Source organism: Dendrobates tinctorius, unplaced genomic scaffold (assembly GCF_039654945.1).
Source record: "Dendrobates tinctorius isolate UK_male_01 unplaced genomic scaffold, ASM3965494v1 ptg000007l, whole genome shotgun sequence".
Lineage (NCBI taxonomy): Eukaryota > Metazoa > Chordata > Amphibia > Anura > Dendrobatidae > Dendrobates > Dendrobates tinctorius.
Genome location: NW_027361675.1, coordinates 33942501 through 33967782, shown reverse-complemented (window position 1 = coordinate 33967782; position 25282 = coordinate 33942501). Strand labels below are relative to the sequence as shown.

Here is a 25282-nt window from a genome sequence, read left to right as displayed (position 1 = left end):
AAACCGGATGGGGAAATGATGGAAGATGGTGGACCTAGGGGCACGGAAGCTGCAGGAATGAGAGAAGTGTCTCCGGGACGGAAGTTGTCAGAAAATGCAGGGAGAGCTCAAGGAATGCAAATAGATGTGAACTGTGCTACGTCTGTGCCAAAACCTCTGTTTTCAAGTAAAGTTGAACTGTTGAGTATGAGCACAGAGTCTGGAGCTGTTTGGGTGAACCTTGAATCTGGAACTGGAATTACAGAATCGGAAGGAACCCCGGAGCCCAATGTGAGTGTTCTACTTTGCACATATCACACAACAGACGGAACATTATATTTTCTTTGCAGGGTGCCAGGGTGTGGGAATACAACAACCCCTCGCCATGACTTCCACCATGACCACGTCACATCTGCTCTGGCGGTAACCATATTTTTAGGCGTGCACACATCTGTGGTAGTCCACACTTGTGCACTAAAAAGATGCCAAAAATTATGAGACACCACCGGAACACAGACTAGTCCAAAGTGACTCCATCTGCCTCATAAGTGAGTGAATACAAACACAAGGGCCATGCACACAGTGAACAAGTCTGTAGGACAGTGTTCACACCACCAGAAGACTGAAACACAAAAAAACACAGTAAAACGAATGTATAAAAATACCCTGATGTAAAAAAGTAGCAGTAAACAGCAAGTGCTAGTAAAAAGATAACAAAACAGGGTATTTGGTTGATACATTTTATGCAAAAAATGTATACTAAGCCGCTCTACCAAACATCAAGGTAACCCCATCAGAGCAGTCCCTAACTGATGTATTTAAAAACCTGATCATGTGTATAGTACCTATGTGAACAGGATTCAGACAGGTAATGTCCAATGTGGACACGCTGTAGAAGAGGGCTTTTATGTGCATGGCCCACAAGGGAGGGGTGGAAACCTCCCTAATCTTGCAAAAGCAAGAAACCAATTGAATACAAACACATGGGCCATGCACACAGTGAACCAGTCTGTAGGACAGTGTTCACACCACCAGAAGACTGAAACGCAGAAAAACACAGTAAAACAAACGTATAAAATTACTCTGCTGTAAAAAAGTAACAGTAAACAGCAAGTGCTAGTAAAAAGATAACAAAACAATATTAAGTGGGTTCCCACATATGCGCAGTGACAAGCGTGGTCACATAGTCTGTGACTTACAGCGGCTCGGAAGCATGCACACACAGTCAATGAAGCTGGGTGCGCACACTGGGGGAGCCGCTCATCACTGCGCAAGCGCGTGGAGACGCTTGTAAATATCATTGTGCAGGTGTTTAGAACAGAGTCCCGTGATGTCAGCGCACCCCGGAACATCAATCAGAATGCGTGGGCATCTAAAATATGATGAGCCCGTAACTGAAAGAAAATGAAACGCAAACCCCTATGACTGAAAGAGAAGGTGCTATATAACCATACTATACATAGTGATTTTTGGAAATGATTATGGCACAATTTTGATTGAAAACAATGTGTTAGTGAGGCACATTGCATCACTAACAACACACTGGGGACAGTTTAGTTGCTAAAAATTACGTGACAGGTTCCCTTCAAGGTGCATTTACATTGGCTCATGGTGGCCGTTAAATGACCATCGGCTGACTGGTGATCAGCTGTGTACATACGTCAACTATGTTCTATGCACATAGACTATCATTGATGACAGCACTACACAAGATGATGTGCTGCTGAGAACGATGAATTTTTAAGCAAGCTTACGAATTATGTCACCCAATGAACTTGCATTTTGCTTATTCATCAATTGATTGGCGGTCTGTTTACACTGTCCTATTATTAGGATACGAGTGTTCCTAGGAACACTCATTGCTGATAATCAGCCAATGTAAATGCACCATTAGTTTCTGTAATAGTTACTTATTCATAATTTCATTATTTAGAAGTACAAAATCACCCACTTACTATATACTAGAATACAGTCAGTAAAAACCCAATACACAAGAAATGGGCATTCCGCAATTATAATGCAAACATGAAAACAAAATACATACGGTAATTCTTTATTGAAATACAAATGTATAAAATATTTAAAGTGACTTAATGGCAGAAGATAGGCAGCATCTCAAGAGGAAACAGGCATACAAAATGTGGTATATATCATAGAAATGCAAAAAGTATATGCAAAAAAGGACTATAATATAAAGAGCCTATCAAATGGCCATTAATGGCAATTAAAATATATACATCATAGACAAACATATGTAAAAAGTGGATTGCAGGTACAAATAAGGATAAACAAATGTATGTATACAACTGGTATACTTATATAAATACATGGCAAACACCTTACAAATCCATGTTGTCTACATTAATGTCAATGGGTATAGATAAATAGGGAATGAAGTGATAGACCTAGCACACAGGAAAAGATGTACGGCTAGAAGAATACCCATGGTTTGTCTGCCTCCTCTGCGATGACTCCTAACCCAAATCACGTTTTCAGTCTTCTCTCTTGGTTTACAAATATTCCACACCTCATCATTATTGAAAGATTTCTTGCAATCTGAAGATGAAAAATGTGTAAATATGATATATTTCATAGTAAAATGTATGCGACATCATATATTACATCAAAATTACTGTTTACAGATTCCTGGTCTTTAATATACCTTTTAAACTGTTTGCTTGTTAACTCAAAAATTATTTAGGTGTTTCAATTAGACTTTATCAAGTGTTAAATTTTACAGTATAAAAAACTTTGCACTTTATAATGATATATACGTTTGTAATTTTCACTGCAAGTGATGGCCCATTTATACTTCAAGATTAGTGTAAACAATTGTTCTTACAAAGCCACAAAAAGAGGAATAAAAATCCAAAAATGAATACAGCATAAAAGGGGTAAAAGGGGCAGCAGTGTTTACCTGTCAAGGTCTCAGAACTTGCCATCAACTTAACTACATGGGTTTGCTGCATCTTGAGAGTGGATTAGTTCTGAGACCTGGGCAGGTAGACACTGCTGCCCCTTTTTGCTGTATTAATAACAATTGTTCTTAGGAAAGCTCATTCCTCGATAGTTGTGCTGCCTAAGCTGGCTGCCAAGCACCCAACAAACAAAAAAACGCCCGTTCATTGGGTTGAATAATCTTTTGGTTTGCATAGAATATTATTGTTCTTGACAGCACATTTTCGTGCGCTGCCGAGAACAATCACAGCCCATTCACATTGAACAATCTATTAAATCACAAAGTGTGCGTTTGTCACATGATCTGCCTTTGTAAACAGGATATTAAAAAACCGCCAGTCAGCAAACAAGTTGCTGATTGGAGGTCGTTTAGTGCCACCAGTCGGCAAGGTGTAAATAAACCCTTACTTTTTAATACAGGGTGGTCCATTTATATGGATATATCTGGGTGGGCCATTTATAAAATGGCCGCCATGGTCACCACCCATCTTGAAAAGTTTTCCCCCTAACATATACTAATGTGCCACAAACAGGAAGTTGATATCACCAACCATTCCCATTTTATTTAGGTGTATCCATATAAATGGCCCACCCAGGTTTAACCATATAAATGGCCCACCTTGTACAATAAAAAAAATTATATGTAAGTGTGTGTAAGCTTTATGTATACAGTGTAAAAATATTTTAAGTAACATATAAAAACTAAAAAAAAAATATAAACTTGTACACACACACACACACTCACTCACAAACACCCATGTTATACAACCCACTTTGCAAAAGCTCTTTAATCTGGAATTCAGCAATAAAGAATCAATGTTCTGAATGGAAATTGTTTTATGAACAGAACTGAAATATATTGTGTAAGCAGAAGGCTGGGTAGAGAAAATTGATGATGACTACTCTACAATCAAGAATCTCTGATAATCCAACATCTGTCACTTCCCATAAACATGTGGTTAAATGAACTGGACCAAATAAAAAAAAATGTAATTGGTATGTATACATACACTGGAAGAATGAATAAAACATTTTATTCAAAAGATTTTTAAGCTTACTTAAAAATCATAGTTCTAGGCAGCGCATTGTCCTATGTAAACTAGACGTGCTGCCGACAACATATATTCTGTGCACACAGAAAGATCAAATTAAGAATTTTTTTCTGTGTGCATAAGGCTAGTTTCACATTTGCGGATGGAGGAGCTGCGGATTTCCTCTGTGAAGCTCCGCCCCCTGCCACGCCTCCTCCGGTCAGGTCCGCCTATGGCCGCATACGTCTGCATGTGGCCTGTGTACCTATATTTAGCATTGGGTACGCAGGTTGTGCGGATGCCTCCGCATGCGTCGTTTTGACGATGCGGCGAACAAAACAAATTCCAACATGCTGCGTTTGGCGTCAAAACGACGCATGCAGATGCTTCTACATACTTCCGCACGACCTGCGTACCCAATGCTAAATATAGGTACACAGGGCCGTAGGCGGAGCTGACCGGAGGAGGCGCAGCAGGGGGCGGAGCTTCATGGAGGAAGTCCGCAGCTTCTCTGTTTGCAAATGTGAAACTAGCCTAAGAGTGTAGTTGGCTTAGCTAAATAGGACTTAAAAGAGTGATGATTGGTTTCTATGTGGCCAATCAGCAGTTGTTTAACGCCACGGATTGGCCAGTGTAAATGATTGCACATGCCATTTTTGCTGCGTTTTTTTTAAGCAGCAAAACCTGCTCTCGTGGAGTAAACAAGCTGCAGAAAAAAGCAGGTTTTGCTTGTTTTTTTGCTGCGTTTTTTGTCATGCTAAATGTGTCCCTTGTGCATGCAGATAAAATATAGTGACAAAAAATATCATATTCTACTTCCTAAGGTTTTGGCACAAAAAAAACGCAGGAAAACCTGATACCTGTGTTTTTTCAGCATTTTTTCACGACCCATTACTTTGAATGGGTGAAAAACTCTGAAGAAACCCTGAAACAAGTGACAGGCTCTGTTGTGCAAATAAAAAAAAAAAAAGCAAAGCACAAAATACTGAAGACAAAAAAAACAAGCTGTGTGCATGACATTTCTGAAATCTCATAGACTTTGCTGGTACTGTAATATGCAGCTGAAAATGTGCTTATAAAAACGCAGCAAAAATTCCACGTGTGAACATAGCCTTAGGGTCACTTTGTCTGGCCAGCTAGCCAGACACAGCCAAAGTTGTGAACTTTGAGCACTGGTCTGGTTTTCATAGTCAGACAGAAAAACCTATGCATGCAACAGTTTTTTGGATCCAGCTCCTGGATGGGGAAACAACTGATGAGCAGAAATGAACCCATAGGAAGCAATAGGATAGGTACCAACATTAGTTTTCATCCAGCCAGCATTTCAATACTATGTGACAATATTATGTCATAACTACTAAAGGAAATTAAACAAGGTGAAGAACATATTATCCTGTATTTGGATATAAGGTTTCAGACATTAGCTCCAGAGATTATGTCAAACAATATGTCCAAAAATCAGGGGCACTTCAACCAATACAATAACACAAAATCCCATCGGCCATATAATACTCAAGGGAATATGAAGAGATCCCAAATACAAATCAGATAAAAAATATACTTTATTAAAAAGCTCCAGAGAGCATAGACCTGGAAAGTCATTGAGTACCAATACAGCAATATTATTTATTTAGGAGAACAAGAAATAATATTCCATAATGACTAAAATTTAGGCAACTGTCTGTACAATATAGTATATAATCTCTGATTCTGTTATTATGATCATCCTTATTAGTTTTGAAAATAGAACAGCATTCCTTGATCTAGGAGAAGGCTAAAAAAAAAATCTTGGATTTCTCTTAAGTGTTATTGCATTCTGCAGGGACAAACAGGTGATCTCCAAATATTTTTTCCAGTTGCTTATTTTTATAGCAGTTAAACAATTTTATGCTAACATCCCAAAGCCCATTAAAATATAAAAATGATTTAAAAATGTAATTTATGATGCATGGTTGTCATATAGTTTTATTAGTGCTTGTTAAGGTTAACTTTACAGTGATTTTTCTATGCAGAACCTAGGTTTTAACAGATGTGGAAGTGTCTTAAATGTACAATGTGGTGCGTTTTTACCACTTTAAGGATATATTCACACGTTGCTTTTTTACAGCATTTTTTTTTTTCCAGAAGGCAAAATCTGCTCTCTTGGCATAAAAGAAGCAGCGTCAAAAAGGCAGGTTTTGTCGATTCTTTGCCACTTTTTTGCAGCGTTTTTGGTGTGGTTTTTTTTTTACTGCGTTTTTGTCAGGGTACATTTGTCTCTTGTGCATGCTGATAAAGTTTAGTGCATAAAAAAAATAATCTGATTCTTCTTCATCGGGATTTGGCACCAAAACCACAGCAAAACTTGATACCTGCATTTTTTGCAGCGTTTTTGCCACATATTTTGCTCTACCCATTGCTCTCAATGGGTTAAAAACACTGGAAAAACACTAAAAGAATACACACATGCTGCTTTTTTTTAAACACAGCTCTTTGACAAAGCAGTCAGGAAAAAATAAAAAAGTGTGTGCATCAGATTTTTGAAATCTCATAGACTTTGCTGGTACTGTGAAACGCAGCTTCAATTTGAATTAAAAAAAAGCTGCACAATCACAACATGTGAACATAACCTGTTTTTGAGTTCCTGGCATTTTTTTTCTAAATGCAACATGCTCTAGATATGAAATTTTCATCGAGTAGCATCCGTACAGGAAATATAACATATGAAAAATGTATGTATGAATTAAAAAATGCCACTAAACCTTCTTCTTCTAAAAAAAAAAAAAAAAAACTTTGTACGAATTAAGTCTAGAACTAGTAAGGGAAAATGAGGATATCCTGGAAATATGCACTAAAAATTGGAACACATAAAGCAGTGTTTCACTTATTTGACCAGTCTGCTTACATATTGACCACAATTAGGAAGTTACATTAGTATTTTATTTATTTATTTGCATTTCTTTCTAGCATGCTTTTATAAAGACAACTGACCATGACTGATCATATTTATTTTTATAGGGCAAAGTGACGCCAAAGTGCATTGTCTGCAGTATAGACATACTGTGAAAAGGCATTGGTTTAAACCTGCTCTTTAAGGGGCATATATTACTGCTGATGAGGAAATGTTTCATATTCATGGCTGTACTTGTTTAATAATTGAGAGAAAAATTAATATAATTCACATACTTGAGCTCACTGCCTTTGGCTTGATTGACAATTATCATTATGCCTATGCTATGTTATCTGTGTAAATACATACTTTTGAAAGGCTGGAAGGTTTAGGTGTAAAATCTGGAAAGCATTAAGATCAGGAAGATTCAATTGAGCTAGTATCCAGACAGTGTCTAGAGAATGAGACAGGAGCTTCCTATACAGATAAAGCAGGAGGGGGTAACATCACTGTCTGCTGAGAAACCTGCACTGCTTCAAAACTTGTCAAAGTCACAAACTAATGCAGTGAATATTCCCTGGGCTGTCAGAGGGCATGAAGTTACTATGTAAGTTTTCACATGTGAAGCAGCAGCAGATCCTGGGTAAGGGGTACACCTGTGACCCTGCTATCTGGAATGCAGGTCCTGATTGATCAGAGTATAAAACATAATATACTGACATAAGGCATAAGACAACCCAGAGCCCCACCCAACAACAAAGGTAACCTTCTAGATAAAAAAAGACCCCCAGCGCATGCGCAATGGCACCTCATACTCTTACCTTACTAGCAGAATACATTCAATAAATAATTCAATAATACAGATTGGGAGGGAGCTATGTACTAATAGAAACACTCAAAACATTGCAAAGCTAAGTATTAGATTTAAGCACGTAATGTACAATAATAAACTAATCTAGAATGGCAGACTATTATGTATACTCACTCAATTATGGCGAGTATATAGTAATGTCATTTACTACTGTGATTTGTCTAGCTAACCTTATTATTTGACCTCCCTAACCCAAGATTAATCCACAATTAAAACTTCATTAAACTGTAAATTATGCAAACTGTGTAAAAACTGTATTTTACTGTTAATTTTGTATTATAATGTCTCTACTCTACACACACTTATATATATATATATATATACTGCTCAATAAAATAAAGGGAACACAAGCAGCCTGTTGCAAATTGAATTTTTTTGAGCAATATATATATATATATATATATATATATATATAATCTGTTTACATAAATAACACCAGATCCAGATCATTTACTTCTAATGTTTCCTTTATAATATACAACTTCTTCACCTTCTGATGAGTTTGGGATGCATTTCATGGCAGAATCGATTATTACATCACCCAACGATTAACCCTAAAACAGACGAGACACTAAATTGTGAGATGCCACTACTTGTAGTCTTCTCTAGATACACTTGTACTACTACTTAACTAGATACTACTTGTAGTCTTCTCTAGATACACTTGTACTACTACTTCTCTAGATACTACTTGTAGTCTTCTCTAGATACACTTGTACTACTACTTCTCTAGGTACTACTTGTAGTCTTCTCTAGATACACTTGTACTGCTACTTCACTAGATACTACTTGTAGTCTTCTCTAGATACACTTGTACTACTGCTTCACTAGGTACTACTTGTAGTCTTCTCTAGATACACTTGTACTACTACTTCACTAGATACTACTTGTAGTCTTCTCTAGATACACTTGTACTACTACTTCACTAGATACTACTTGTAGTCTTCTCTAGATACACTTGTACTACTACTTCTCTAGGTACTACTTGTAGTCTTCTCTAGATACACTTGTACTACTACTTCACTAGATACTACTTGTAGTCTTCTCTAGATACACTTGTACTACTACTTCACTAGATACTACTTGTAGTCTTCTCTAGATACACTTGTACTACTACTTAACTAGATACTACTTGTAGTCTTCTCTAGATACACTTGTACTACTACTTCACTCGATACTACTAGTAGTCTAGATAAATATATATGTATGATAGAAAGAAAATAGCTAAGCTTTCTTGTGTTCTCTATTTCAGGCAGCTGTGTTCCTTCTTGTCACTGCTGTGACTTGGGTTGAGAAGCTCAGGGTTCCCTTTACCTGCGCTTACTGGCCCGGATCTGGCTAATAGTAGCCCTTGTCTGTCGTGCACCTGTCCACGCAGCTGCAGGAAGCTTTCTTGCTGGCCAGGGGCTATGGACTGGATTTTGGTGGGAAATTGTGACCTTGTGTTCTCCATTGTGGTGTCAGCACACAGGACCTGGTCTATTGATGAGCAGGGAGAAAGTGTCTGATGAGGAGACACAAATAAGAACTCTCACCTCTGATCTTATATCACAAACATTGAGACATGTATATTAATATTTACACTCATCGGCCATTAAAAACAGATTCATTAAACGTCCAATTTTCTTTCCCAGTTTTGACCACACACATTTACATTATTATATGTAATATTGAGAAGTTTAGCTAATACAGCACAAGAAGGTGTACACTTTCCATAGCAATGGAATAGCTGGGAAACAGATAGAGGGTAATATGTCTGACTCAGGCATGTAGGGGAATCATATTTAGGTAATATTTCCTTTCTAATTCCCAAAGTTTATCAAGAAATAATTATAACTAATTTGTATTCAACTGCTTCAAACAAGTACAGTAATGTGGCAATGAATTCTGGACGTCGCAGTCCCATATCTGTGCAATGCTACACACTGCTTGGAATTTGGAGACATCATGAAAGCTGTTTAGTTTTTGTTTTTTTTTAATCAAAAAGGAAGGAAATAGAAAGTGATTTAAAATAAACCTCGAGGTGACCTCTTAGGGAACCTTCCACCTGTATCTATTTTACCTGATTGTTTTTTCTAGCTAAATCAGATTGGCAGTCTCCCCATCTGGAACTGCTTTCATCTCCAGGGTTTTCCGGACTGGCAGGAGACAAAGAGTTAAATTCATCAGCATCATACTCTCCTGATTATAAAGAAAGAGAGGCTAGACAGTAATGGTGATTGCTCTTAGAAGTTCTTGTATGTAGTCACCACTGAGAACCATATAGGAAACAACAAGGGGGCTCACTAGGACTGAGCTGGAGGGACTGCGATCTACCTGGAGGGACTGCGATCTACCGGTAGGCATCAGCGCTTATTTCTTTCATCAGGCTCTCTGGTGCCCTTTGGTCATGCAGGTCACTTTTCCCTACGTGGTGGCAGAGATGTACAGAGGGATAGAAAATGCCACTGTTTGCACAGTGTGATCCTCAGGCGGCCTAGTACCCATCCTCACCACCTTAGCCAAACAGTAGTGATAGTTACACCTGACCTCAGTGCTCCATCTGCAAGACCTAACAGGACTGCCTCCAGATCCACCCTCTAATCCCTGCTAGGAGACAGTGACAACGGTATTTTTTGTAATTAAATATTAGCTTTGCTTAATCCCTTTTCTGTAAAGGCTGGAGATGCCGTAAATACAGAGCTTGATCTAATGCACTTAGAATCTCCCACAGGATTGTACGTACAAGTCCAACCAGCCAGGCTATGTGTCTGTGTGCTTGTGTGTGGCCTCCACAGAGATCCTGCGAAAATACACAGCTCCCAAGCAGGCAGCCAGACATGGGGAATGGCCAGTGCAATGGCCTGCTTCATAAGGGAATGTTCACTAGGTAGTATGGCATGGGAATGAAGATTTCTTCAATGGTAGTAATAATAGTGCAATGGTCTGCTTCATAAGGGAATGCTCACTAGGTAGTATGGCATGGGAATGAAGATTTCTTCAATGGTAGTAATAATAATAGTGCAATGGTCTGCTTCATAAGGGAATGCTCACTAGGTAGTATGGCATGGGAATGAAGATTTCTTCAATGGTAGTAATAATAATAGTGCAATGGTCTGCTTCATAAGGGAATGTTCACTAGGTAGTATGGCATGGGAATGAAGATTTCTTCAATGGTAGTAATAATAATAGTGCAATGGTCTGCTTCATAAGGGAATGCTCACTAGGTAGTATGGCATGGGAATGAAGATTTCTTCAATGGTAGTAATAATAGTGCAATGGTCTGCTTCATAAGGGAATGCTCACTAGGTAGTATGGCATGGGAATGAAGATTTCTTCAATGGTAATAATAATAGTGCAATGGCCTGCTTCATAAGGGAATGCTCACGAGGTAGTATGGCATGGGAATGAAGATTTCTTCAATGGTAGTAATAATAGTGCAATGGTCTGCTTCATAAGGGAATGCTCACTAGGTAGTATGGCATGGGAATGAAGATTTCTTCAATGGTAGTAATAATAGTGCAATGGTCTGCTTCATAAGGGAATGCTCACTAGGTAGTATGGCATGGGAATGAAGATTTCTTCAATGGTAGTAATAGTGCAATGGTCTGCTTCATAAGGGAATGCTCACTAGGTAGTATGGCATGGGAATCAAGATTTCTTCAATGGTAATAATAATAGTGCAATGGTCTGCTTCATAAGGGAATGCTCACTAGGTAGTATGGCATGGGAATGAAGATTTCTTCAATGGTAGTAATAATAGTGCAATGGTCTGCTTCATAAGGGAATGCTCACTAGGTAGTATGGCATGGGAATGAAGATTTCTTCAATGGTAATAATAATAGTGCAATGGTCTGCTTCATAAGGGAATGCTCACTAGGTAGTATGGCATGGGAATGAAGATTTCTTCAATGGTAATAATAATAGTGCAATGGTCTGCTTCATAAGGGAATGCTCACTAGGTAGTATGGCATGGGAATGAAGATTTCTTCAATGGTAGTAATAATAATAGTGCAATGGTCTGCTTCATAAGGGAATGCTCACTAGGTAGTATGGCATGGGAATGAAGATTTCTTCAATGGTAGTAATAATAATAGTGCAATGGTTTCAAAGTAGATCAAGTAAAAAGAGACCCCCTGAAACTCTTTCAATTAAATATCTGCCAATATTGTAACATTTCTGAACATGAATAATAAGCAGTGATCGCATTTGGAGCACATATTTCATGTTTTAAGGGCCATGCATGCGATGCAAATTATGCCAGCTCTGCTACCTGTTTTGTATTGATCATATCAGATCTTATTTATTTCCATAGACTTTATTATTTTGGCTGTCCTTATTGTTGTATGTGATTCAAATAAAAGTCCTGTTAAAAAGATCAAAAACAACTTTCCATGTTGAGTTGCAAATTTCATGTGTGCAATAACTAAAATAACTAGATGCAAACTATACTTGTTGCAGGAAAACCTTATGATTAGTATACTTTGTGTAACTCCTTCGCTCCAGTGCAGGGCTGTAACAGCTGATTTTGGTTGGGACACATGAACTAGATTGTAGATTAGGCCTTTTCTAGGTTGGATTGTAGGAGTGTGGGGTGTAGGGTAGGAAACCTCTTCTCCCAGAACGTTCCTGCTCTTCTATGAATTATTAGAGATTGGAACAAATGGCTCTTTCGAGAAGGCAGGAGTTGTGCCCGGGGGAGACGACTCTGTCATCAGGCTGACCATGCACACATAGCTAAACACGCAGACGAGGGGTTAATTTCGTCCCAACTCAGTGAAGACTTTGTAATTGAAAATCAATCAACCTGCTGGACTGTTGAGAACAAGGTCAGAGCTCAATGATCAAAGAAGAGAAGGGAGAGTTGGGAAAGAGTGGGGGTCATGTGCACTCAGGGAGTGGAGAAGAGACTCATTTCATATGTGCTGCCAGAAAACGCAGGGACACAGCACGAGTCTCCATGTGCACAGAGCTCTTCATGTAGGAGAGTCAGGAGCTCTCAGTTCCTATCATATAATACAATGACACATAGCAATCTTCGCCGGCAATGGACTTTACATTGACTTCATGATGATTGGGCTCTCTGGTGAAATGATAAATTGGTACCCAAGCGCCTATCTGCCCTCCAGCTAGTCAGGTTCCCCTCTATGGCTGGACGCCGCCAATGGAGATAAGGCACTGGCTTTATTGATAGGGTATATTGTTTCCTGGAAGAAAAATCTGCCCCCTGTCTGATGACCTGCCCATAGCCTGTCACTGAACGGGACAGAATGCGGGATTTCCTCATTGATTCCAAAATTGCAATGCCTCCCCTTATCAGTTCCATGTGTAGACACGCTAGGCTGGCGACTTGTCATGTAGACTTATGTGTGTGTGTGTGTGTATACTGCACAAAGCAATAAAGGGAACACAAGCAGCCTGTTGCAAATGGAATAGTGTTCCCTTTATTTCTTTGAGCAGTATATATATATATATATATATATATATATATATATATATATATATATATATATATATATATAATATGTATTGTCACAAAAGCGTCAAAACCAAGCGGAGGTGCATGACATAGTATAAATTGATACATATCTTAAGGTATGCGCGTGTATGTACAACTGCATATGTATACAACTATATATATTTTTATTTACTTTACTAGCTTATATAGCGCCATCATTTTCCATATATGCATATGTAATGTACATGTCTATCTATGTGTGTATATATATATATGTGTGTCTGTAGTATTTATGTATATCACATATACGTATATATGTGATATATATACTTATATATAATATTTACATTTATAGAGCTGTTTATTTCGTGCCATGTACTTCCATTTAGTTTTGTATTTATATATCCAATAATATAAATCACACGCTTCAATTAAGTTATTATATTTCACACAGAGTGTATAAAAACTTTTAATAAACTTTTTGTGTCTCTGTGTTTTTGTCCATAAAGTAGAACTGCTGGGGAAGAAATTAAGAAATTTTAATGGAAATCTGAGTTAATGCATAGGAAGAATATTGGACTAGGAATTCGAATTGCACATGTTCTATCTATCTATCTATCTATCTATCTATCTATCTATCTGTGCAGAGCATGGTATAATATCTGGCTCTGTCTATCTATATGTCTATTATCTATCTATCCATATCTATCTATCCCATATCTATCTATCCCATATCTATCTATCTATCTATCTATCTCCATCAGCGACAGAATAATGCAATGTATTACTCCCTTCTTTTTAATTATTTGTGTAATCAAACATATCGTATATCAAATATTATTATTATTATTATTATTATTATTATTATTATTATTAACATAAAATTGATAGCGCTGAGCCAATGCTTTTCTGGAATATTATTTGTGAATGAGAGAGTTCATGCTGACCAGAAGAGTTGGACATTAAAACAGCTGCTTGTTGTATTTTCGCGTGCGAGCGCCCCCCTCTGACTGAATTGGTGCAAACCGAAATTGTCTGTGCAAATGCATCTGCCATTCATACGATTCTCTGTGGCTTATACCACTCAGTGTTGGTAGATAATCAAGTATAGTGGTAACTCAATGCATTACCCCGCAACATGAGATACATATTTCTGAAATATATTTAATATATTAGTAAGACGAATTTAAGTAAAAACAAATGCAATGTATAAAGAAAAATAAATAAGCAAGGCATATATAAATGGTTAATTTTTGCAATGATAACCGTAAATATGAACAAATAAATAGGTATAATGCATTTTATAGTGCAATATGAGAATGTTACGATGCAAACATTATTAATTATTATTATGTTGTTACTAACACTGAAAATACACATTTATAGAAAATAATGTAAAAATTCTAATGTTCTAGTTTAATAAAACACTTTGAATTCGAGCACACAGGTTGATTGTACTTATGCCCCCTTCCTGATGAATATCTGTTATTATTATGAGCGATCTAAAACGCAATTATCTCCTGTATATATACCCAGTTCGGAGATTTTTTTTTTCTTTCAGGTAAGTGATGATTACTCACAGTGTCTTTTTATGAGATTGCATTGCGAATGAGCAGGGCTGTACACATTCAACGAGCCTCACACCAAACTATGACATTATCATAGAAGGTCCAATACAATCTATTTCCCCACATTAAGGGAAATGTTAGCTACTACTCCACCATGTAAAAAATAATAGTTTAGATATTTATACATTATGTTGAATTCCAAATAGCGATCTTACTGCCTATCTACAGTATCTAATTATCTATCTATCCCATATTTATCTATCTATCGGTCTATCTATCTGTCTATCTATCTATATATCCCATATTTATCTTTCTATCTATATATCCCATATCTAGCTATCTATCCCATATCTATCTATCTATCCCATATTTATCTTTCTATCTATATATCCCATATCTATCTATCCCATATTTATCTTTCTATCTATATATCCCATATCTAGCTATCTATCCCATATCTAGCTATCTATCTATCCCATATTTATCTTTCTATCTATATATCCCATATCTAGCTATCTATCCCATATCTATCTAACCCATATTTATCTTTCTATCTATATATCCCATATCTAGCTATCTATCTCATATCTATCTATCTTTCTATCTATCTATCCCATATTTATCTTTCTATCTATATATTCCATATCTAGCTATCCATCCCATATCTATCTATCCCATATTTATCTTTCTATCTATCTATCTATCTCTCCCATATCTCTCTCTCTCTATCTATCCCATATTTATCTATCTGTCTATCTAGCCCATATTTATCTATCTATCCATCCCATATCTATCTATATATCCCATATCTATCTAGCTATCTATCTGTCTATCCCATATTTATCTATCTATCAGTCAATCTATCTATCTATCTATGTATCTATCTATCCCATATCTATCTATCTATCAGTCAATATCTCTCTCTCTCTATCTATCCATCTATCATAAATTAGACCAAATAATAGCAAGGCATTTTCGTGCAGGCCATATCCTGAAGGTTTAGGAAGGACATGGATCAGTAAAGATGACACCTGTTGCCCCTTCTATGTAGGGAAAAAATCACAAAGTGCATTTGTGACTTTATGCCTATCTGCAGTAACAATAAAACCTCTCTAGGTAAGACAAAGTGAATAAGTCCATTGAGATCCACCTGTTGCTGCCATGTAGCCACCCTAGGGCTAGGTAGCTGCACCCACAAGTACTTTCCTACTCTCTTGTCCTTCAGTTTCCTCTGGGAGAAAGAGGAAAACATGTATGAGTCTTGGAAGATAAAGCTCTGTAGTCTGCTGCTTCTTATTATCATTTGCTAGATGCACTATCTACATACAACACAGATAAGGACTGATAACTGAAGACAGCGGATTTTTTATTAACCCCTCACGTGCAGACATTTTAGAAAGTATCAACAGTGTAAATTGTGTGCCCTAAAATAGTAAATACCTCTCAAAACTTATTTATCGACTTTATTTTGCAATGGAAATGAATTAAATTAATAACAATATCTTAAAACATAAATGAGGACACACAGCCTCCCCACTACACTGTGATCACAAGAAGCTCATATGTTTTGGTTTTAAAAACATGGATGCAATCTGATGAGATCCAGCCGGGTTCCGCAGTTTTTCCTTAATTCATCTTTATCTCACATTATTAAGATGCCAATAAGGATTGAGTCATCGAAAATCCCGAATTACACGTCCAAAGCAAGAGTTGGGAATACCAGCATGATCCTCAGCAGCAGAACTCAGGAGGCCACACTGCTCCCAAACCTTCCTTCAATGTTTGTATTGTCTCATGGAGACTTTATTGGGAAGTTTGATACAAAAGGATTATGTAAATGCATAATCCGATCTATCACTTGTGCCAGAGGGCAATTTGTAAACTTTCCACTCACTTCCTATAAGGTTTATGGAGCTAGGACCCTTGCCTGACAAGAGGGAGGAGAAGACAAGGGAGGCTTGCTTGGCTCCTTGTGAGAATTGTTATTTTTCATCAATCACTTGCAATTTGTCTAAGTGGACAGGACAGGACACCAGCAGCCCTGCTGACTGAGGTCACGGTGACAACACCGCCATGGAGAAGAGCAAATTGCGTGTGCTCACAACCTCACAGAGCCAACAGGCAAGGCTCCATGTGACATGGGGGGATATGAGGGGCTCTGACAGCTCTTAAACGGCCTGGCGCCAAGGTCTAAGTCTACAAGCTAAAAATAGTGCACGGAGGATGAAGGGAGATGGGCCAAGATGAAAGCAAAGTGGGGGAAGCAGCATCGGATGGACAATTCCTCTAAATAGCGTTATTAACGTATTACTAGTGAGTGGTTGAGGTCTACACACATCAGTGCAGTTAGGAAATACCAAGGTGTGCACATATACATTAGATGAGCCTTTGTCTTGGTTATGACTATGGTTACATTACTAGAAAATTAAACATTCTAATTAGTGAGAGTGTGTGTGTGTGTTGTATTTCCGACGTGTATATACGCAGACATAGACTAGAATAACATAACTTACTAATTGAAGATAATGCAGTGCATAAGCATTTGTCCATACAGCTTACAAATATATATAGAGAGAGAGAGAGAGAGAGAGAAAATCCCATAAAATGCCTTTGTGTTTTAGCACATAGTAAACATATAATTTGCTCAGATCAGTTACCTTATTCTTCTATCTTTCAGCAAAAAAACTGACAACAAAACAATGTAGTTTTAGAATGCGGTATAACATAATATTGTTAGCAGCAGGAAAAGTGATAATATGAAAATAGTGATCCTGTATTATTGTGTGTATATATATATATATATATATATATATATATATATATATGCTGCTCAGAAACATAAAGGGAACACATCCAAATACATTGTTTTGGTTAAGTGTTCCCTTTATTTTTTTGAGCAGTATAATAAATATATATACACCGCAGACAGGTTAAATAAATTAGTGTCATGGACTTAATTTGTTTCATAGCATTTCCATTACTTATTGATTATTGCAAAGGTTATCTTGTGCGTGTGTACATTCTAGGGGAAGAAGCTGCTGGCAGTGATGACCCTGCTTTTGGGTGATGGATTGATCCCACTGACTGTTGATAAGGCTACTGCAGACGGTCCCATGGTGTAAGTGGCCCTGATGTCACTTGTTAGGTGGTGGCGCCACAGTCATTGAGCAGCAGTGAGGAGCAGGGAAGGACTTGGGATGACACTTTGTCTATCGCTGAATCCTGATGCCTATCTCTCCCCATCTGCTCCCTTATCTGGACTATATGTGACAGCAGAGACACATTTACACGGTGAAATCATTCATTTACATGAGAAGATGACAACATATTAAGTAGTGCTCAATCAGGACAGTCCTGTGTTGTCATGTAACTAGATTAACCCATCCCTGATCGTAGACTTTAACAGATGGGTGCTAGCACCCAGATTATGCATGTTGCCCATACACAATTCATGTGTACGAGTAGCATCCCACTTTACCTACTACAAGGGCAGCTGTGCCCACTGTGATGCCCCAGTTCTCCCGAGTTTGGCCCTTTCTATCCCCTCCCCCAACACATGGACTCCTACACTGTATCAGTAATGCCTTGCTTCTGACTGATGCCATGGATGAGCACTGTGCCCAGGACGCCATGGGCAGGAGCACATCACTCAGGGCAGGGCTGGGGAGCAGTCGTCCTCCTCTGATCTGGTGCCGCGTTTGGAGGGCGCTGTTTGAAGATTTTTTGGGTAAATATGAAGTGACAAGAGACGGTTCTTATTGTAAGACGTCAGCAGACTGGCGCCAAGCAGCTCCTTAACAAACTGAGCCCCAGTTAATAAGAGCAGATCTAGAAATGGACATCTTAAAGAGACCTCTCACTATTGCACATTACACATAATGCTTCTTTTTCCTGTATGGAGAACAAATTACAAAAAGACGTCTGGCAGCAAAAAATACAACACATCAACAAGCACAAGTAGCTGTGTGACTACAGACAGGTAGATACACATCCATTCCTTTTTTTTTTTTTTGTTTTAGTATGGAGGTGGTCCCTCGAACTATAGCAGCATTGTATACAATGCAATCTTTGCAGAATTAAATAGGAATCTACAATGATTTCCCCATAAAGTATGTAGCCACCTCTCCTGCACAGCTCTGGGCTGTGAACTTGGATCAAACTCTCCCCAGGATGCAGGTAAGGGACAAGTCACACAGGCTAGCCAGCCACACATGAGAGCTGGGCACGGTGTCCTTGTCACCCTCATCTCCTCATCTGGAGCAGAGACGCTGAGACACTATGCAGACATGTATGCCCCGACTGGGGACGCTGTAATACATGCACATGCTGCAGCAATACTATATATATATAGTCATGAAGAGGCATCACTCACCTAAATTTTGTATTATTCTTGACATCCATTTACTAGACGCTGCTTCCCATGTGAAGAAAGCTTCTTTCCTTTTTGAACTGTGCAAATGACCTGGGGGCTTGCATTTAAAGCGGCGATGTCCTGAAGTGTGCACACTGTCCTCCTGTAGTCATAGTCAGCCCCCCCATATACACAAGCAGTACTGCACTCATACAAGAGCTAGGACATTCACAGTCCCATCTAGCCCCTCCACCATGTGCCAGGCAGTGGACTTCTCATACATCTAGCCTTGTTCTTAGTGATCAGTGGGCCCCACCTCTAGCCAGTCTGCATGCATCCTACAGTATAGCCCTTCTTCATTCCAGAGCTCTGCTGCCTGTACATTTACAGACTTCCAGCACTGTCTTGCACTACAGCATCGACTAACCTATGTGTCCACTCAGCAAAACTTTAAATCTATCTATCTATCTATCCCATATCTATCTATCTCATATCTATCTATCTCATATCTATCTATCTCATATCTATCTATCATCTATCCCATATCAGTGATGATGATGTGTGCAAACTGTAAAGCGCTGCGGAATATGTTAGCGCTATATAAAAATAAAGATTATTATCATCTATTTATCTGTCTACCCATCCCATATCTATCTATCTATCTATCTATCTATCCATCCCATATCTATCTATCTATCCCATATCTATCTCTATATCTATCTATCTATCTATCTATCTATCCCATATCTATCTATCTATCCCATATCTATCTCTATATCTATCTATCTATCTATCTATCTATCTATCCATCCCATATCTATCTATCTATCTATCCCATGTCTATCCATCTATCTATCCCATATCTATCTCTATATCTATCTATCTATCTATCTATCTATCCCATATCTATCTATCTATCTATCTATCCCATGTCTATCCATCTATCTATCCCATATCTATCTCTATATCTATCCCATATCTATCTATCCCATATCTATCTATCTATCTATCTATCTATCCCATATCTATCTATCTATCTAATCATCTATCCCATATCTATCTATCTATCTATCTATCCCATGTCTATCCATCTATCTATCCCATATCTATCTCTATATCTATCCCATATCTATCTATCTATCTATCTATCCCATATCTATCTCTATATCTATCTATCTATCCCATGTCTATCCATCTATCTATCCCATATCTATCTCTATATCTATCCCATATCTATCTATCTATCTATCTATCCCATATCTATCTATCTATCTATCTATCTAATCATCTATCCCATATCTATCTATCCATCTATCTATCTATCCCATATCTATCTCTATATCTATCCCATATCTATCTATCCCATATCTATCTATCTATCTATCCCATATCTATCTGTCTATCTAATCATCTATCCCATATCTATCTATCTATCTATCTATCTATCTATCCCATATCAGTGATGATGTGTGCAAACTGTAAAGCGCTGCGGAATATGTTAGCGCTATATAAAAATAAAGATTATTCTTATGATCTATCCATCTAGCCTTTGTCCACGTACTGTACATATTATTTGATGTAAACTTCTGTAATTATTTGTATACACACAAGCGGAATGTGAATGCATTTGCCAATAGTGTGGTTCCCTGTTGGCATTTTGCAGCAGCTCTCCTCCACTCCCCAGGAGCTGACCCTGCCGGCACTGGCCATGTCTGAGGCCGGCTCTGAGGGCTGCCTGGCTCCTGCAGGCAGGGGGTGGGAGTCCATGCTTCTTTTCCTGCTGTCATTGGTTAATATTTTATCCTGTTGACATGTTTTCTTACTGCTGATGCTTCCGACACCTTCCTCTTCAGTGTCCCCCCCTCTTTCTTCTCCAGATTTTGGCCTGAGCTGTGAAAACCCCGCCTATGGAGATTCACAATTGGTGGAGAAAGCGTAAAATCAGCAATCAAGGGGGCTTGGCTCATTAGTGAGGGGATCAGAGCAGGAAGGACATGTGAGATAGTCACAGTTTTCCCCAGATCACGACAAGATCTCACCGGACCGTGCCGCACTATGCCTGGCCCCAGTCACACTTGTGCCCCACCACTTTCCTGATCCAGGCGCCGGACCTCACTGCTCCTGGGGACGACGGCTTCCACCACCACCAGGAGCCCCTCAGTGCTGGGAGGACTAGAGCCCTGTGCAGGAAGACCTGACTGCAGCTCCTTGTCCCCTCCTGAATGCACCGATGAGAGATCCAGCCTTCCCGGGGACTGCCATGGCTTACCACCCTTTCCACGCTCCCAGACCAGCCGACTTCCCCATGTCCGCTTTCCTTGCGGCCACACAGCCCTCCTTCTTCCCGGCTCTGGCTCTGCCCCCGGCCGCACTGGGCAAGCCTCTCACTGACCCAGCTGAAGCTGGGCTGCATGTCTCGGCCCTGGGACACCACCACCAAGCTGCTCATCTGCGCTCACTTAAGAGCCTGGAGCCAGAGGAAGAGGTGGAGGACGACCCCAAAGTCACCCTGGAAGCCAAGGAGCTCTGGGACCAGTTCCATAAGCTGGGCACTGAAATGGTCATCACCAAGTCTGGAAGGTCAGATCATATTTAAGTGGTTTATTTTTCTGGAACCCCGAAATAAAGGCCATTCTAGGTAGACTTCTGTTCCTCCCAGTTTAGAATTGAGAGTTTCTTTTCCCAGAAAGCATAGTATGTATCGCATTGTCTCAGAAAGGCAAATGTGAAAGTCTGTAGCTACACTGTTCACAGGAGAAAACCCCAAACATTAGAAAGTGAGCTCTCAGAATCTCATGTCAGAGAAAACACCACCACACTGGCCTCCATCAGAACCATGAGAGTTGCCCCAGTATAGACTGGCACATACCATAAGGGCACTGGTAACCGGGAGAACGGACCCTGGCTTGGCATTGAGTTCATGCTTCATATGCCGTGGCTAGCTTTCACTTTAGCAGCGAAGCATGCGATCATGCCGAAACGTGGCCACATCTCTAGCTTTCTAGATACTATACCTAACATGTTAGGAGCAAATACATAAAGGCCTGCGATTGTACATGTGAGATGGCGCAACACCTGGCTGTGCTTACTCCATAGAGGTGGGAACTTTCAGGCCTAAAATGTTCGATCAGTTCTTCTGATGCAGTCACTGTAGATTCGGAGACATGAGAATATGGAAGAGGCAGGAGAAATCGTATCGCTCTGTAATCTGTGTATGACCACGTCTAAATCTGAAACCTCTTGTTGCCTGTTGCAGGAGGATGTTCCCCCCATTTAAAGTGCGGGTCAGTGGTCTGGACAAGAAGGCCAAATACATTCTATTAATGGATATAGTGGCAGCCGATGACTGTCGCTACAAGTTCCATAACTCTCGCTGGATGGTGGCTGGCAAAGCTGACCCAGAGATGCCCAAGCGTATGTACATTCACCCTGACAGCCCGGCCACCGGGGAGCAATGGATGGCCAAGCCTGTAGCTTTCCACAAGCTCAAGCTCACCAACAATATCTCCGACAAGCATGGCTTCGTGAGTACATTCTATCTATCTATCTATCTATCTATCTATCTATCCCATATCTATATCTATCCCATATCTATCTATCTATCCCATATCTATCTATCTATCTATCCCATATCTATCTATCTATCCCATATCTATCTATCTATCTATCCCATATCTATCTATCTATCCCATATCTATCTATCTATCCCATATCTATATCTATCCCATATCTATCTATCTATCCCATATCTATCTATCTATCTATCCCATATCTATCTATCTATCCCATATCTATCTATCTATCTATCCCATATCTATCTATCTATCCCATATCTATCTATCTATCCCATATCTATCTATCTATCTATCTATCTATCCCATATCTATCTATCCCATATCTATCTATCCCATATCTATCTATCTATCCCATATCTATATCTATCCCATATCTATCTATCTATCTATCCCATATCTATCTATCTATCTATCTATCAAATGTATAAATAAACATTCATTTCTACCAAAGAACATACTGTTGAGCTGGTTATTGGGATTATACATACTAATAAACCATAATATACATGGCTTAAATATGTACACATGCCTACACTGGTGTATATATACTCCCTATATTTCTAAAATAGTTATGTTTAGGTTATTAATTACTGGAAGACCGCATAGAAGAAATGTATATCCATACTTCACTATCTCCTGAAGTAATTATAGTGCTATTAGTTTAATATATCTTTCATTAGAAACATATCATAATATATGTAAACATTCATATCATTTGTAAACATGAAGCAATAAAGTTATTACTTTCTGGATATGTAGCAGGTGATATCTGCGTGTGTAGTTTTAGATTACATATATTTCTAGTCCACCCAGATACTGAGGTCACTATTGTCACTCAGAACTGATTGATAATGTTTTATTATTAATAATATTATGCTTACATTCAGGAGAATATGGACAATTGCGAATTACATTATGTCAGAAAGATTACCCTCAGTGCGGTACATTCCACTTTGTAGATTTTTTTTTAATAAACGTATTTAGTTACTTATCATTATCATTTACGAATATTAGAAGAAGCGAAATTATTTCCAAATAATGTTTTTTTTTAATTATTGTTATTATTTGTCAGTTTCAATGTTTACTGTATATTATGTTAAAATTATTTTAAATTTGTCAGTGAGACTACTATAATAAACTTTTCCCGTATATATGTGATGACATAAAAGCATCACATATATAAGGTAATTTTTCCTAGGAGGACAATTCACCAGATAGATTGCATTTAAATCTGTAAAATGTGTAGGATTAGATAAAGCTGCAGAAATGAGGTCAGAGAGACTGGGCATCTATGAATGGGGTGCAGCAGAGTAGGGGAAAGCTGAGGACTAGTGGATGGCATAGAGACATACATTAGTGTGGGATTTCCTGGCAGTCACTATTTTCTAAGCATAATGTAGAGAACTACCTAGGTACAGGTGCACATATGCTACCTTCCACCAGCCAGCCTGGGGTGTACTGCTCGCAGTGCTAGGAATATAAAACACCACATCATATGAAGTACATTCATCTTATGATGTAACTTGAAAAATACCATTCTATTGAAAATAATACAATAGTCTTTACCTTCAACAGAAATAAGCCATTTCCTACATTTCACTGAAGGGAGAATAATTGCCTAATACCAGAGGCGCATTCAGTGGCTTTGACCCCTGGCAGTGTAGGAAGTTTAGAAACAAAGTTGCCCATGACCTGCTTTGATAAGGTAACATCCATTCCCTGATTTTCAGTCCAATTCCTCCCCATCTTCTGGACTGTGTCCCCCAATAGCTGTCTTGTGGAAGTCCCATCATTGCCTTTATGAAGGATACGTCCGTATATGCCACCTTCGCTCCGTTAAACCCTGGCGGTTATCTCTTCATTGTAAGCAGCTCTCCCCCGCCTTATCTGTATTATCTAAATTAACCAGTTGCTTGCCGTGGGCATTACAACGACGACGACTTTGGATTCGTCATATGATGGAAGCATTAAATAAAAATAAAAAAAAAATAACTCCAGTGCTTATAGTCTTCCAGCATAGATTGAAATATATTATTTTGCTCTGAGCTGATCCCTTTTAAACATTAGCAAGCTATCAGTTGCAGTCACCTGTAAAGTCCTGTATACATTTCCCTAATGACGATGTTACTAGATTTTGCCTGAAATCCAAGCATCAGTGAATGGCATCAGTGTGGATTAGCAAACTTTAAACCCTTCCCAAACTGGTCGTGCTTCAAGGTGAATACAGCCTAATTCCAAACATGTCATAACTGCTGCTACATGTTTAAATGGAAGCCCAGGTATATGATGTGTGCAAACACACAGTCATTATAGACATGACTTAACCCGTTGCTACCCATGAAGAATTCCCTGCTTGCTGGAATGAATTTTTGCTTTATGGGCCTTATAACTGCAGTGTAGAACTGGACAGCGCAGCGCTTAATAATCAATGCCCATCAGTGGCCTGAGTGTGCCAGCCAACAGCCTGGATTTCTGCACTGGAGATTTGGGCGCCTGGATAGGAAGTGTCTTATTAATACGTTTTTTCCTCTACATTACAGTTGCTAGAATATTAATCAGATCGATTCGTTTTATGACACTTTGAGCATATTTATCCATCCAGTTGTTTTAATCTTCAGAAGAACATGAGCAATAAATATATTG

At 38.7% G+C, this 25282-nt stretch overlaps 1 protein-coding gene and 1 long non-coding RNA gene across 5 annotated transcripts in view; one reads left to right on the top strand and one right to left on the bottom strand.

The window, feature by feature from the left end:
• Positions 1-19330, bottom strand: part of LOC141087628 (uncharacterized) — a 24600-nt gene extending 5270 nt beyond the window's left edge. Inside the window, exons 1-4 of one of the 3 annotated variants that reach the window (XR_012231706.1) lie at positions 10434-10513; positions 9771-9846; positions 9023-9187; positions 2422-2535 (exon numbers count right to left, since the gene is read on the bottom strand). This is a non-coding gene — a long non-coding RNA (uncharacterized lncRNA). Of the gene's footprint in view, positions 1-2421; positions 2536-9022; positions 9314-9770; positions 9847-10433; positions 10514-19085 lie in introns of those variants that run through there. The other 2 variants (XR_012231707.1, XR_012231705.1) reach the window with 2 other exon arrangements.
• TBX2 (T-box transcription factor 2) overlaps positions 9846-25282 on the top strand; it is a 23484-nt gene continuing 8047 nt past the window's right edge. The window contains exons 1-3 of one of the 2 annotated variants that reach the window (XM_073573227.1): positions 9846-10046; positions 20942-21644; positions 22321-22588. In XM_073573227.1, coding sequence (XP_073429328.1) covers positions 21295-21644; positions 22321-22588 — 618 coding nt within the window. In that variant the 5' untranslated portion in view covers positions 9846-10046; positions 20942-21294. The remainder of the gene's footprint in view (positions 10047-20941; positions 21645-22320; positions 22589-25282) is intronic. The other variant, XM_073573235.1, reaches the window with a different exon arrangement.